The sequence below is a fragment of the Coregonus clupeaformis genome, chromosome 8 (assembly GCF_020615455.1).
Source record: "Coregonus clupeaformis isolate EN_2021a chromosome 8, ASM2061545v1, whole genome shotgun sequence".
NCBI classification, from domain to species: domain Eukaryota; kingdom Metazoa; phylum Chordata; class Actinopteri; order Salmoniformes; family Salmonidae; genus Coregonus; species Coregonus clupeaformis.
Genome location: NC_059199.1, coordinates 62,776,632 through 62,791,794, shown reverse-complemented (window position 1 = coordinate 62,791,794; position 15,163 = coordinate 62,776,632). Strand labels below are relative to the sequence as shown.

Genomic DNA, 15,163 nt, shown 5'->3' with positions numbered 1-15,163 from the left:
TTTATTTTTTTATTAGGGCGGCAGGTAGCTTAGTGGTTAAGAGCGTAGTGCCAGTAACCGAAAGGTCGCTGCTTCTAATCCCCGAGCCGACTAGGTGAAAAATCTGTCGATGTGCCCTTGAGCAAGGCACTTAACCCTAATTTCTCCTGTAAGTCGCTTTGGATAAGAACGCCTGCTAAATGACGTAAATGTAATGTTTTGGAATATTTATATTCTGTACAGGCTTCCTTCTTTTCACTCTGTCAATTAGTTTGACATAAATTCTCTCTCTCTCTCTCTCTCTCTCTCTCTCTCTCTCTCTCTCTCTCTCTCTCTCTCTCTCTCTCTCTCTCTCTCTCTCTCTCTCTCTCTCATTTTTGTGGTTGGAATCACAGTCTCCTTCTTTCTATGGTAAAAGTTGAACAATGAGTTGTTATCAGCCACTCCCTACACTGAGGCTGTTGCAGGTGTGTTTACCCAGCTAGTCCACTCAGTATAGGCATGCAGTCCTTCCCTCCCCTCTTTTGCGATGTGGCACAGCTGAGTAAGTCTTATTAAAGAGACACCTTACCTGACTTTTGCAGTTGAGTATTTTTTTTTAACCAAGGGTAGAAGCCCACAGTTGGCAGTTGTGACAAGACTTACAATTTAGACGTGAGGCAAGAGCCAGGGGCCTGTTGGAGGCCGAACTGAACTTCTACTACAAATTCGACAACTTGTACCTCCACTATGAACTGGGCGTTTTTGCAGGGCCTGCTTAGCGGGGTCAATAAGTACTCCACGGCGTTCGGTCGTATCTGGCTCTCCGTCGTCTTCATCTTCAGACTCATGGTCTTCGTCGTGGCTGCGGAGAAGGTGTGGGGCGACGAACAGAAAGACTTTGACTGCAACACCCGCCAACCCGGCTGCCACAACGTCTGTTACGACCACTTCTTCCCCGTCTCCCACAGCCGGCTCTGGGCACTCCAGCTCATCTTCGTCACGTGTCCCTCGCTACTGGTCGTCCTCCATGTTGCGTACAGAGATGAACGAGAGCGGAAACACTGTCTGAAGCACGGCGAGGGATGCACCCGTCTTTACGACAATACGGGGAAGAAGCGTGGCGGCCTGTGGTGGACCTACTTCTTCAGTCTGCTCTTCAAGATGGTGGTGGACGGCGTGTTCATCTTCCTGTTGTTTTACATCTACGAGGCGTACTTCTTCCCGCTGGTGGTGAAGTGCTCAGAGGACCCCTGTCCCAACGAGGTGGACTGCTTTATTGCCAGGTATTTTTGCTATTATTACAAACAGAGCACAACACTTTGTACTGATCATTGCCGTGGCCCTGCGGTTCTCCTGACCATGTGACCTGACCACCAGGAGAATCTCTGAGCCCTAAGTAATCACAAATGTAGCGAATGACATGAGCTAATCCAGGATGTGATTACAATGCATTGTTATTTTGAACAGCCATAGGCCTGTATTATTTCATGAAGCTCATCTTTATTCTCTGCTCCCCCCCAGACCAACAGAGAAGCGAGTGTTCACAGTCTTCATGGTGGTGGTTAGCTTCGTGTGTATCCTCCTGACTCTGTGTGAGATCCTCTACCTGCTGGGGAAGAAGTGCAGGGAGTGTGTCGGCGGTGGAGGGCCCCGTGCCATCAGGGAGAGCCCCCGGTTCAACATGCCAGCTACCATACACCTGATGGCGAACGATAACTCTGTGTTCAAGAAGTCTGAACTGGAGAAGACGAAGATGGCTGATGGTGGAGTGGCTGAGACAGAGAGCCCTGCTCCGGGTTACAGTGTGGCTATCTCCTAAGACTGTTATCTTTAATTCTGGTCCTGGAGACGCCATAGCATAGTGCAGGCTTTCGTTCATGCCCAGTACTAATACATGATTAGATGCATCTAATCAAGGCATTGATGATTAGTTGATCAGTTGTGTGTTAGTACTGGTCCGGAACAAAAGCCTATGGAAAGCCTATGGAGTGTTTGGCAGTAATCAAGGCATTGGGGGCCAGTATGAAAAAAATATATAAAAAAATATTGTATGCACTCACTAACTGTAAGTCGCTCTGGATAAGAGCGTCTGCTAAATGACTAAAAATGTAAATGTAAAATGATTAGTTGATCAGTTGTGTGTTAATGCTGGTCTGGAACAAAAGCCTACGGGGTGTTTGGCAGTGCACAACGTTCTGTCATGTCTGTATCAAGGACCTCATACACTGTTTAGTCTGAGTATGAAGATATGGGTCTAATACTCCAAAATGCTGTTTACAAAGTCACTGCCAAAATGGGACATCTTTTTTTTATTTATTTTTTACATGTTTTAGTCATGATTGATTAGAGAATGACATGACATCTGTTTTTTGTAAGAAGTTTTTATTTCATGAAATGTACATTATTTGTAGTCTTGTTCAGTTATTGATATGCTCTTTGATACCATGTGTAATATAATTTCAAGCCTAATGATTGTAGTCTGCTAATAATTTGAAATAAAACATTTTATTATGAATTATTTTTTTGTATTTTCTATAAATATAAATGCTTCTTCAATTTCAACTAAAATATCATGATGATTTTCAACTTAAGTCAAGTTGACTTGGCTCCATTGAGCACAAAACTTAGAGTAAATCAGATTGGACCGTCTTTTTTATTCCAGCAACCATTTTAGGGCACTTTACATACCACATGCTACGACCACAGGAGATGCAACAGTGCTCCATTAGAAGGTGTTGAATTGAGTAGTAAGCTCTCAGCGCTTTACATTTTACGTAATTAAACGGATCACATATTTTATGAAACAAATCTCACAGACAATGATCATATGTGATGTATAAACTTTGAATGAAGTTTTGTTCAAGAGCCACTCTAAAAAACATTCACACGGAACCTTAAATGTAACAAAGTTAATTCCTTGTGCAAGTGGCATGCAACTTACAAAACACCCGATGTGATCAAAGTGTTTTTGCAATGAAAGAGAACCACAAAATGACACACCTTGATAATGAAATGAATTAAATCATAGTTTAATCTACAGGTTGGCGGTAGTAGGACAGGAGTGGTCAGTAAACAGGGGTGGTAGACTGGACTCTCTAGATTAAATGACCTGATCACAGTCACATCCGGCATGACTCTACTCCATCAGACTAGGCAGCAGCACTAGCTGTCCAGCTGTGGGATGGTGACAGGTGCCACCTTCTCTAGCTGAATGAACTGTCTAGTCAGTCTAGATAAGAGTGTCTGCTAAATGACTCAAAATGTAAAATGTGCATGTGTACATTGCTGAATGGGCATGAACACCAATGTTCATGCCCAGTGTTTGAGTATCTACAACTGTGAATCAACAAATACTACAACCACTAGTGGTCACCATATCAGTTCTCTGTGAGACAGGAGAGCACTATGTCCCATATCCCGATACCTCCGTACCAAAGTTCCAGCTCTCCTGGCAAATAAAGGATCAGCGTTTTATCTCGGAATCTGTGGCAGTGCCGGATAAAGGAGGGGCGACTAGGCAGACATAGGGTGGTACCAAACCATACTCACCTGTGTGGGCCTGGGTTGGTACCAATATCAGAGTCACCTGGTGGGAACACTTAGTCACCATGACAACTCCAATGTTGATAGTGCATTTGATTTTAACAGGGTATTATTGCATCACTAACTGGCCTGTGAAAAGAAAAGCTTCACTGATTCCAAAGCTTGACCACACCTCCAGAGTGGGGCTAAAAGTCCATGTCCAGACCTAGACCAGCCCTTGTTCAGCCCTGGCATTCAATATTCAAATCAGACTGAGGCAACGTTGAACAGAGAGACAGACAAGCTAAAAATGGATTGAACATCAGCCCAGTGATCTGAAACAACTGTAAGTATGACTTGACTAATAATCAATCTGTAATAGTGATGCAAGTTACTTTTGTGTTTGAATGGAAATATGTTAACATGATTTACAATGCCTCAAAATGATGTGTATTCAGCAACAAGTACCTGTTTTTGAATATCATTCCACTGTTTTCATAAAAATTACTTTGCTCAAGATGTTCCCCTATGAAATCCCGCAACAACAAAATGTGATTTTGTGAGCATTAGACTCTTGATGGAAGGCAAATAGTGTGTTTTGATCAAATATTAAAGCAGCCTTTCTTCAAAGAACCCACGCCTTTAAGCAAACAGCTTCAGAAGGTGAAGAGAGAGTCGCAGGGAGATTTGGATGAAAAGCTTGATCAGAGTCTAAATAAAAGGCTGTGAACAGATCTTTCAAAAGAAAAATACTTTAACACCCAGAAGAAACGTCTTTCTATTTGTCATTGAAGAGTTGTAAACATATTACAGTACAGTGCTCAGCATATGTGGGAACTCCTTCAAGACTGTTGGAAAAGCATTCCAGGTGAAGCTGGTTGAGAGAATGCCAAGAGTGTGCAAAGCTGTCATCAAGGCATTTGAAGAATCTCAAATATAAAATATATTTTGATTTGTTTAACACTTTTTTTGGTTACTACATGATTCCATATGTGCTATTTCATAGTTTTGATGTCTTCACTATTATTCTACAATGTAGAAAATCGTTTTTAAAAAAATAAGAAAAACCCAGGAATGAGTAGGTGTGTCCAAACTTTTGACTGGTACTGTATATGTTTTTCAGCTGGTAGATGATTTCCTGTTGTTTGCAGCTTTATCCAGAAAGCTTTTTGACCTATCATTCTGTAGCCTTCCAGTAGGGCAGGCGATGGCAATGCCAGTGTTAGGTAATGCCAAGAGGTCTGGACCTTGATTTTAAGTAGTTCCCTTTCCCTGACATGGAGGATGGCCTGGCTCAATCCATACCCTGGTTGTTCAACCATTATTCATACACTTATTAGTTAATCACTTTCTCTTCTTCCTCCAGCTTCAAGTCCAAAGACAGAAGCTCATCCACACAGCCGGGTGAAAGTTCAACGGTGAAAGAAGGGGGTCCCACTCCGATCTCACCATGGACTGGAAGACGTTTGAGGCGCTGCTTAGCGGGGTCAACAAATACTCTACCGCGTTTGGACGCATCTGGCTCTCCGTGGTCTTCGTGTTTCGCGTCATGGTCTTCGTCGTGGCCGCAGAACGCGTCTGGAGTGAGGACCAGAAAGACTTTGACTGCAACACCCGCCAACCCGGCTGTGCCAACGTCTGTTACGACCACTTCTTCCCCGTCTCCCACACCCGGCTCTGGGCACTCCAGCTCATCTTCGTCACCTGTCCCACCTTCATGGTCGTGATGCACGTGGCGTACCGCGAGGAACGCGAACGCAAGTACCGCATCAAACATGGTGAGAACGCCCATCTCTACGACAACACAGGACAGAAGCACGGAGGACTCTGGTGGACATATCTCCTCAGCCTCTTCTTCAAGACGACCATCGAGGTGGCGTTCCTCTACCTCCTGCATCTCATCTACAACAACTTTGACCTGCCGCGACGCGTCAAGTGCGACCTCTGGCCTTGTCCCAACCAGGTGGATTGCTACGTCGGCCGGCCCACAGAGAAGAGGGTGTTCACCTACTTCATGGTGGGAGCGTCGGCTGTGTGTATAGTGCTCAACGTGTGTGAGATATTTTACCTGATAGCCATCCGGGTGCTGAGGATCAGCCACAGCAGAAGCCTCCACACCTCCCCCAAGATGAGCTGCTCTGAGCTGGACTGTGATGGGTGTCAGACGCTGGCGGTGACAGCAGAGGAGCAGAAGGGCAACGAGAAGAACATCTGTCTTTTGAGTCAGACATGAAACTTTTTACAATTGAACTTCTATTAAGATGCAAATCTTTTATTGACTAAATGTTGTAAGCGAAATCTGACTGTTATCAATACATTTATTTTAGTCAAATGTAATTTGTATGGCCAACACCTCGCCCTCCCTTATGGACACACCCCTGTGAGGGTGAAAGAGTTCTTGAAAGGGATTTGACAGGTCGTGTTCCCCTGCTCAGACGTTACTGACGAATGCCAGAGTTAACAACGCCTGGTAGGTATTTTACGTATCAGCTAACCACATCATGTGCTAATCTGTTGCCCGATGGCACAGTCGATGTTGTCGCATGCAACCATTGGTTGATGCATGTAACATCTGAGCAAGGGAACGCAACCCCCTGCTCATCTGATCTGGTCCCCTGCATTTTTCTGTACTGTTTTAGCTTTTAAGATTTACAGTTCATTGATTAGCCATGATAACTTCTAATTATTATCTTAATTTGTTTTATTTTTGGTTCCTTAGTAATTTCTAGTTTGCTTACAATGAAATGCAGGGCAGTGTACAGACCTTTCAGGGAGCAGGTGCTCAAAATGAAAGTCATATCTCGAACATAACATTGACATTTTTTGTCATTTAGCAGACGCTCTTATCCAGAGCGACTTACAGTTAGTGAGTGCATACATTATTTTTTATTTTATTTTTCATACTGGCCCCCCGTGCGACATAACTACTAACTGCCTCTTTAGCAAACATTTTAAATGTTTTCAGCATAGGCCTGTTTATTTCTACCACAACACACTCACTCATCACAAACTGTAAGCAAGCTTGTTACAGAGCCTCCTGAAGACATGATTGACATCTGAAAGAGGGTGGGCTAGCAGCTGATCATTGATATTGATGATTGATGTAAATCTGCTATTTAGCTAGCTAAGATTACTTTTTTTTACTGATTGTGATTTATCTTCAATGCTCTTAATTAATAACTTCAGATAAACAGCCTAATATTCATAACCTTCAAACTAATGAAATATGGCTGGCTGGCTGGCTAGTGGCTTGTGTGGATATACAGGGCAGACCAACGGGCGGGGCGGGGGTTTGCGGGGGGGCGAACTGACGACGTCACGACGACTTCGTTGAGGTGGGTTCGGAACAACAACGACAAATATTCTACACAATAAAAAATAATATATATATATATATATATATATATATATATATATATATATATATATAAAAAAAACCACCACACAAAAGTGCACTTGGCAAGTGGGAGGGCTATGGGGCAGGTGCTTGGACACAGTTAGACCCTATCTGTGCACGTGCCTGGCTGTTATATTTGCTTTTTGATTGGTCTATCTCTCCACCTAGTGGCGACAAAGTACCATCATATCCTTTCCGTTGAATAACTTTTTTTTTTGGGGGGGGGGTAACTTTATTTGAAATATTTGATAACTGCATTTTGACTATAGTTTATGTCATTTGTTTCCGTAAGTATTATGATTGAATTCATGTTGTTTTTAAAATAAAAGAGAAAATCACAACAACAAGTCACGTGTGTGTTTAAATTCCAGGGGGATCCGCCAATTCTTTTATATATATATATATATATGCGGCTGTGTGGTCGGGTCGGGGACGGACTGACGTGGAACGTTCGACCGGAGGAGGGAAAGAGAAAACATATATAAAATCATCGTATAGAATCTGTTACATTAACACAAAATCTGGACAGATGCTGACTTAAACGGGGGGATCAAATCACCAACAATGGCCAATACAGGTGAATATTGGACCGCAGTTCATAATCTGTTTAACCTTTGACAATTGACACGAGTGCTACAGTATTCTGGTAGACAGGATAGAGAATATAGTGAGTTATTCAGTTCAGCCACTGAGCCATCCTGTCCCATCAGGTTTCTGTTTGAACTGTTTTGACTGAAGAATGGGGTTAGAGTGAGGTAAAAGTCACCGCCAGGCCGTTAGACAATAGAAGGATCTTTATGGTTGTATAAACCACTCTGAGCCTGGTGACCAGTGGTTGAATTGGAACGTTTCCCGCTGCAAAAAAAATTACAGAAATATTCCACACATCAATTTCCTGACATTGTGTTAAACTGAAGGGAATAGACATTACACTTTGAATGTTTGATGATTAGAATTCCCACAGTCGACACATGTTTTATGACCAACATCTAATATGTCATACTGACAGACGGGGGGGCAGGACCAGACCAATGCATCAGTTATAGTCGGTCTATCCATCACCTGCCAGGCCAGTAGGTAGGGAGGAACAGTGTGAAAATGTGCCCGGTGAAACATAATGTAGGCCTGGCTGTTAATTAGAACCTTGATTGGTGGGAGTGTGGATGTTGTGAAACAACGTTGTGGTTGTGTGAAGGGGGTGGACACCCCTTATGGTAATACAGAGGTGATGAAGCTACCCAAGGCTAAATGCCTATAAACATCTAAACTTACATAAGCACCCTGTTAAAGCCGTATAGTGGTGAAATGCGTTGGTTAATTTTCAATTAAACTTCTGAAATTTTTATTTTTATTTTTATGATAGACATGTTCTACTCAGTTTTCACTGTCCAACAAGACTCATTGTACCTGTAAAACGAAATATGATAAAGTAAAGTACATATCCTAAATACAACATTAATCTGTCACTAGGCTCGATTTATAAAGGATCAGTTTCACAGTGTTGTGAGAAGTGTTGAGACTGTCATTATTCCACACTGCCTGGATGTGGTCTGATTTTAGATGGCATGTCTGCCTGTTATACCACACCGTTAACCCAACCTCATACATGAACTGGGTTCAAATACTATTTGACATCTTTCAAATAATTTAAGCGTTTGAATGGAATGGCCTGTCGGCTGAGTTTGCACTTTTGGGGCTTTTCTATTAGTCCATTGCGAAAGGCAAGCTCAATCAAGCACATCTTAAATATTTGAAATTATTTCAAATAGTATTTGAACCCAGGTCAGCTTCTCATAGAGTTGAAGTCGGAAGTTTACATACACCTTAGCCAAATACATTTAAACTCAGTTTTTCACAATTCCTGACATTTAATCCTAGTAAAAAATCACTGTTTTAGGTCAGTTAGGATCACCACTTTATTTTAAGAATGTGAAATGTCAGAATAATAGTAGAGAGAATGATTTATTTCAGCTTTTATTTCTTTTATCACATTCCCAGTGGGTCAGAAGTTTACATACACTCAATTAGTATTTGGTAGCATTGCCTTTAAATTGTTTAACTTGGGTCAAACATTTCGGGTAGCCTTCCACAAGATTCCCACAATAAGTTGGGTGAATTTTGGCCCATTCCTCCTGACAGAGCTGGTGTAACTGAGTCAGGTTTGTAGGCCTCCTTGCTTGCACATACTTTTTCAGTTCTGCCCACAAATGTTCTATAGGATTGAGGTCAGGGCTTTGTGATGGCCACTCCAATACCTTGACTTTGTTGTCCTTAAGCCATTTTGCCAAAACTTTGGAAGTATGCTTGGGGTCATTGTCCATTTGGAAGACCCATTTGCGACCAAGCTTTATCTTCCTGACTGATGTCTTGAGATGTTGCTTCAATGTAGCCATATCACTTTAAAATGCCATCTATTTTGTGAAGTGCACAAGACCCTCCTGCAGCAAAGCACCCCCACAGCACCCCCGTGCTTCACGGTTGGGATGGTGTTCTTCGGCTTGCAAGCTTCCCCCTTTTTCCTCCAAACGTAATGATGGTCATTATGGCCAAACAGTTCCATTTTTGTTTCATCATACCAGAGGACATTTCTCCAAAAAGTAAAATCTTTGTCCCCATGTGCAGTTGCAAACCGTAGTCTGGCTTTTTTTGGCGGTTTTGAAGCAGTGGCTTCTTCCTTGCTGAGTGGCCTTTCAGGTTTTGTCGATAATGGACTCGTTTTGCTGTGGATATAGAAACTTTTGTACCTGTTTCCTCCAGCATCTTCACAAGGTCCTTTACTGTTGTTCTGGGATTAATTTGCACTTTTCGCACCAAAGTACGTTCATCTCTAGGAGACAGAATGCGTCTCCTTCCTGAGCGGTATGACGGCTGCGTGGTCCCATGGTGTTTATTCTTGCTTACTATTGTTTGTACAAATGAAAGTGGTACCTTCAGGCGTTTGGAAATTGCTCCCAAGGATGAACCAGACTTGTGAAGGTCTACAAAAAAAATTCGGAGGTCTTGGCTGATTTCTTTTGATTTTCCCATGATGTCAAGCAAAGAGGCACTGAGTTTGAAGGTAGGCCTTGAAATACATCTACAGGTACACCTCCAATTGACTCAAATTATGTCAATTAGCCTATCAGAAGCTTCTAAAGCCATTACATCATTTTCTGGAATTTTCCAAGCTGTTTAAAGGCACAGTCAATTTAGTGTATGTAAACTTCTGACCCACTGGAGTTGTGATACAGTGAATTATAAGTGAAATAATTTGTCTGTAAACAATTGTTGGAAAAATTACTTGTGTCATGCACAAAGTAGATGTCCTAACCGACTTGCCAAAACTATAGTTTGTTAACAATAAATGTGTGGAGTGGTTGAAAAACGAGTTTTACTGACTCCAACCAAAGTGTATGTAAACTTCTGACTTCAACTGTACATGTGAAACTCCTTGATGCAAAAGCATGTACTCTGTTTGGATAGAACCAGAGAGAGTACCAAACCCTAGAGATGTGTATGTTTAGCAGGTAATCATTAATGCCAGTGACATCTCCACTGTGGGTTTAACCCTGGTACTGTGTGGAGAAGATCAATAGTAAATGGACCCTGAACATGGACTGACTTGATGATACTGTCTCTCCCTTCTCTCTGTTCTTCCTTATGATGTTTATATTCTCTCCTGTATCTATGTTCTCTCTCTCTCTGTCTCTCTCTCTCTCTCTCTCTGTCTCTCTCTCTGTCTCTCTCTCTCTCTCTCTCTCTCTCTCTCTCTCTCTCTCTCTCTCTCTCTCTCTCTCTCTCTCTCTCTCTCTCTCTCTCTCTCTCTCTCTCTCTCTCTCTCTCTCTCTGTCTCTCTCTCTGTCTCTCTCTCTCTTTGTCTCTCATGCTCTCTCGCTCTCTCTCTCTCTCTCTGTCTCTCTCTCTCTTTGTCTCTCGTGCTCTCGTGCGCTCTCTCTCGCTCTCTCTCCCTCTCTCTCTCTCTCTCTCTCTCTCTCTCTCTGCTCTCTCTCTCTCTCTCTCTCTGCTCTCTGCTCTCTCTCTCTCTCTGCTCTCTCTGCTCTCTGTCTGTCTGTCTGTCTGTCTGTCTGTCTGTCTGTCTGTCTGTCTGTCTGTCTGTCTGTCTGTCTGTCTGTCTGTCTGTCTGTCTGTCTGTCTGTCTGTCTGTCTGTCTCTCTGTCTCTCCTCTGCCTCCCCCTCCCTCTCTATAGGTATGTGCTGTGCCAGCCTGGAGAAGCCCAAGGCCCTGATGAAGATGGGTCTGAATGTGGTGCTTGTAGGACACGTCAACATCCTGCTGGGGGCGCTAGTCCACGGGGCTGTGCTGCGACACATCAACCTGAACACACAGGCCCGCACCATGGCGTACTCCATATCTAATGTAGTGGCACTCACTACTGGACTAGTGGTGAGACAGATATCTAATGTAGTACTACTGGACTAGTAGTGAGACTGAGATATCTAATGTAATACCACTGGACTAGTGGAGAGACTGAGATATCTAATGTAATACCACTGGACTAGTGGAGAGACTGAGATATCTAATGTAATACCACTGGACTAGTGGAGAGACTGATATATCTAATATAATACCACTGGACTAGTGGAGAGACTGAGATATCTAATGTAATACCACTGGACTAGTGGAGAGACTGATATATCTAATGTAATACCACTGGACTAGTGGTGAGACTGAGATATCTAATGTGATACCACTGGACTAGTGGAGAGACTGAGATATCTAATGTAATACCACTGGACTAGTGGAGAGACTGAGATATCTAATGTGATACCACTGGACTAGTGGAGAGACTGAGATATCTAATGTAATACCACTGGACTAGTGGAGAGACTGAGATATCTAATGTGATACCACTGGACTAGTGGAGAGACTGAGATATCTAATGTAATACCACTGGACTAGTGGAGAGACTGAGATATCTAATGTAATACCACTGGACTAGTGGAGAGACTGAGATAACTACTCTATCACAAGAACCTTTAATTGGGTGATTTCTGTGTGTGTTGTCTCATCCAGCTGTAATGTGTCCCTGTAGGGTGTTGTTGTAGGAATCCTAGCCATCATCCTGTCTAATAACAAGAAGAGCAGAGTGATGGTGAGTTACTGATGTTTCCTTATGTGTCTGTCTATTCCCTGTAAGGCGATTCACCAGGTGAAAATAGCATGATATGATATTATTTCCCCAGGATTTTCTCTGAACTGTTCTGTATTGGTAGACTATTGATCCAGTATTATCTCTGAACTGTTCTGTATTGGTAGACTATTGATCCAGTATTATCTCTGAACTGTTCTGTATTGGTAGACTATTGATTCAGTATTATCTCTGAACTGTTCTGTATTGGTAGACTATTGATCCAGTATTATCTCTGAACTGTTCTATATTGGTAGACTATTGATCCAGTATTATCTCCTCTGTATGTCTGATGTTTCTCTCTCTCTCTCTCTCTCTCTCTCTCTCTCTCTCTCTCTCTCTCTCTCTCTCTCTCTCTCTCTCTCTCTCTCTCTCTCTCTCTCTCTCTCTCTCTCTCCTCTCTCTCTCTCTCTCTCTCTCTCAGACATGGTCGTTGTTTGTGGTCAGCCTGTTTGGTAGTCTCCTGGCCACGGCCTCTGTGATTTGCCTCACCGTTTCTGTGGTGAGGGCCATAGTTAACGGTGGGCGGAGCCTCCTGACTCACTGCCGGTTCCCCACCGCTATTGGCTACGCAAGCATCACCAACGACTGCCCCTTCGACCCCACACACGTTTACGTAAGTCACAAAAGGAGTTAGCTTGTCATGTGGAGGGGTGGTCTGGACTTTTCAATTGATTGATTTGACCAGAAAGCGTTTTTAAACAGGAGACCTGGAAAGAAGTCAGCAGGAAGTAGTCATTGTTACCATACAGAGTAACAATGACTACACAGACAGAGACAAAACATTACAAACTAATCCAGCGGTCAACAACGTTTTCCTCCATGTGTGTGTCTTAGTGAGATGGATGCAGTAGGATGTTACCAGAAGTGTATCTTAGTGAGATGGATGCAGTAGGATGTTACCAGAAGTGTGTCTTAGTGAGATGAATGCAGTAGGATGTTACCAGAAGTGTGTCTTAGTGAGATGAATGCAGTAGGATGTTACCAGAAGTGTATCTTAGTGAGATGGATGCAGTAGGATGTTACCAGAAGTGTATCTTAGTGAGATGGATGCAGTAGGATGTTACCAGAAGTGTGTCTTAGTGAGATGGATGCAGTAGGATGTTACCAGAAGTGTATCTTAGTGAGATGGATGCAGTAGGATGTTACCAGAAGTGTATCTTAGTGAGATGGATGCAGTAGGATGTTACCAGAAGTGTATCTTAGTGAGATGGATGCAGTAGGATGTTACCAGAAGTGTGTCTTAGTGAGATGGATGCAGTAGGATTTGTTACCAGAAGTGTGTCTTAGTGAGATGGATGCAGTAGGATGTTACCAGAAGTGTATCTTAGTGAGATGGATGCAGTAGGATGTTGCCAGAAGTGTATCTTAGTGAGATGGATGCAGTAGGATGTTACCAGAAGTGTATCTTAGTGTGATGGATGCAGTAGGATGTCACCAGAAGTGTATCTTAGTGAGATGGATGCAGTAGGATGTTACCAGAAGTGTGTCTTAGTGAGATGGATGCAGTAGGATGTCACCAGAAGTGTGTCTTAGTGTGATGGATGCAGTAGAATGTCACCAGAAGTGTATCTTAGTGAGATGGATGCAGTAGGATGTCACCAGAAGTGTATCTTAGTGTGATGGATGCAGTAGGATGTCACCAGAAGTGTATCTTAGTGAGATGGATGCAGTGGGATGTCACCAGAAGTGTATCTTAGTGAGATGGATGCAGTGGGATGTCACCAGAAGTGTGTCTTAGTGAGATGGATGCTGTAGGATGTCACCAGAAGTGTGTCTTAGTGTGATGGATGCAGTAGAATGTCACCAGAAGTGTATCTTAGTGTGATGGATGCAGTAGAATGTCACCAGAAGTGTATCTTAGTGTGATGGATGCAGTAGGATGTCACCAGAAGTGTATCTTAGTGAGATGGATGCAGTAGGATGTCACCAGAAGTGTATCTTAGTGTGATGGCTGCAGTGGGAAGTTACCAGAAGTGTATCTTAGTGAGATGGATGCAGTGGGAAGTTACCAGAAGTGTGTCTTAGTGTGATGAATGCAGTAGGATATTACCAGAAGTGTATCTTAGTGAGATGGATGCAGTAGGATATTACCAGAAGTGTATCTTAGTGAGATGGATGCAGTAGGATGTCACCAGAAGTGTATCTTAGTGAGATGGATGCAGTAGGATGTTACCAGAAGTGTATCTTAGTGAGATGGATGCAGTAGGATGTCACCAGAAGTGTATCTTAGTGAGATGGATGCAGTAGGATGTTACCAGAAGTGTATCTTAGTGAGATGGATGCAGTAGGATGTTACCAGAAGTGTATCTTAGTGAGATGGATGCAGTAGGATGTTACCAGAAGTGTATCTTAGTGAGATGGATGCAGTAGGATGTCACCAGAAGTGTATCTTAGTGAGATGGATGCAGTAGGATGTTACCAGAAGTGTATCTTAGTGAGATGGATGCAGTAGGATGTTACCAGAAGTGTGTCTTAGTGAGATGGATGCAGTAGGATTTGTTACCAGAAGTGTGTCTTAGTGAGATGGATGCAGTAGGATGTTACCAGAAGTGTATCTTAGTGAGATGGATGCAGTAGGATGTTACCAGAAGTGTATCTTAGTGAGATGGATGCAGTAGGATGTTACCAGAAGTGTATCTTAGTGTGATGGATGCAGTAGGATGTCACCAGAAGTGTATCTTAGTGAGATGGATGCAGTAGGATGTTACCAGAAGTGTGTCTTAGTGAGATGGATGCAGTAGGATGTCACCAGAAGTGTGTCTTAGTGTGATGGATGCAGTAGAATGTCACCAGAAGTGTATCTTAGTGAGATGGTTGCAGTAGGATGTCACCAGAAGTGTATCTTAGTGTGATGGATGCAGTAGGATGTCACCAGAAGTGTATCTTAGTGAGATGGATGCAGTGGGATGTCACCAGAAGTGTATCTTAGTGAGATGGATGCAGTGGGATGTCACCAGAAGTGTGTCTTAGTGAGATGGATGCTGTAGGATGTCACCAGAAGTGTGTCTTAGTGTGATGGATGCAGTAGAATGTCACCAGAAGTGTATCTTAGTGTGATGGATGCAGTAGAATGTCACCAGAAGTGTATCTTAGTGTGATGGATGCAGTAGGATGTCACCAGAAGTGTATCTTAGTGAGATGGATGCAGTAG

The 15,163-nt window shown here is 42.9% G+C and overlaps 3 protein-coding genes across 3 annotated transcripts in view; all 3 read left to right on the top strand.

Moving 5' to 3' along the window:
- Nucleotides 1-374: 374 nt before the first annotated feature.
- On the top strand, nucleotides 375-2,436 carry LOC121573003 (gap junction beta-4 protein-like). The gene is made up of 2 exons (XM_041885042.2): nucleotides 375-1,244; nucleotides 1,483-2,436. The coding sequence occupies exons 1-2, from the start codon at nucleotides 709-711 to the stop codon at nucleotides 1,778-1,780; spliced, it is 834 nt and encodes a 277-aa protein (XP_041740976.1). The 5' UTR covers nucleotides 375-708; the 3' UTR covers nucleotides 1,781-2,436.
- Nucleotides 2,437-3,682: 1,246 nt separating this feature from the next.
- On the top strand, nucleotides 3,683-6,759 carry LOC121572216 (gap junction beta-3 protein). The gene is made up of 2 exons (XM_041884153.2): nucleotides 3,683-3,829; nucleotides 4,850-6,759. The coding sequence occupies exon 2, from the start codon at nucleotides 4,934-4,936 to the stop codon at nucleotides 5,714-5,716; it is 783 nt and encodes a 260-aa protein (XP_041740087.1). The 5' UTR covers nucleotides 3,683-3,829; nucleotides 4,850-4,933; the 3' UTR covers nucleotides 5,717-6,759.
- Nucleotides 6,760-7,306: 547 nt separating this feature from the next.
- The window catches only part of LOC121572215 (transmembrane protein 54-like), a 17,517-nt gene continuing 9,660 nt past the window's right edge, over nucleotides 7,307-15,163 (top strand). Inside the window, exons 1-4 of the mRNA XM_041884152.1 lie at nucleotides 7,307-7,457; nucleotides 11,068-11,264; nucleotides 11,914-11,973; nucleotides 12,434-12,625. Of these exons, the coding sequence (XP_041740086.1) occupies nucleotides 7,445-7,457; nucleotides 11,068-11,264; nucleotides 11,914-11,973; nucleotides 12,434-12,625 (462 nt within the window). The 5' untranslated portion in view covers nucleotides 7,307-7,444. The remainder of the gene's footprint in view (nucleotides 7,458-11,067; nucleotides 11,265-11,913; nucleotides 11,974-12,433; nucleotides 12,626-15,163) is intronic.

Coding starts and splice junctions, on each gene's coding strand:
- LOC121572216 (XM_041884153.2), top strand. CDS start 4,934: ATGGACTGGAAGACGTTTGAGGCGCTGCTTAGCGGGGTCAACAAATAC.
- LOC121573003 (XM_041885042.2), top strand. CDS start 709: ATGAACTGGGCGTTTTTGCAGGGCCTGCTTAGCGGGGTCAATAAGTAC. Junction 1,245..1,482: donor GTGGACTGCTTTATTGCCAG/GTATTTTTGCTA, acceptor GCTCCCCCCCAG/ACCAACAGAGAAGCGAGTGT.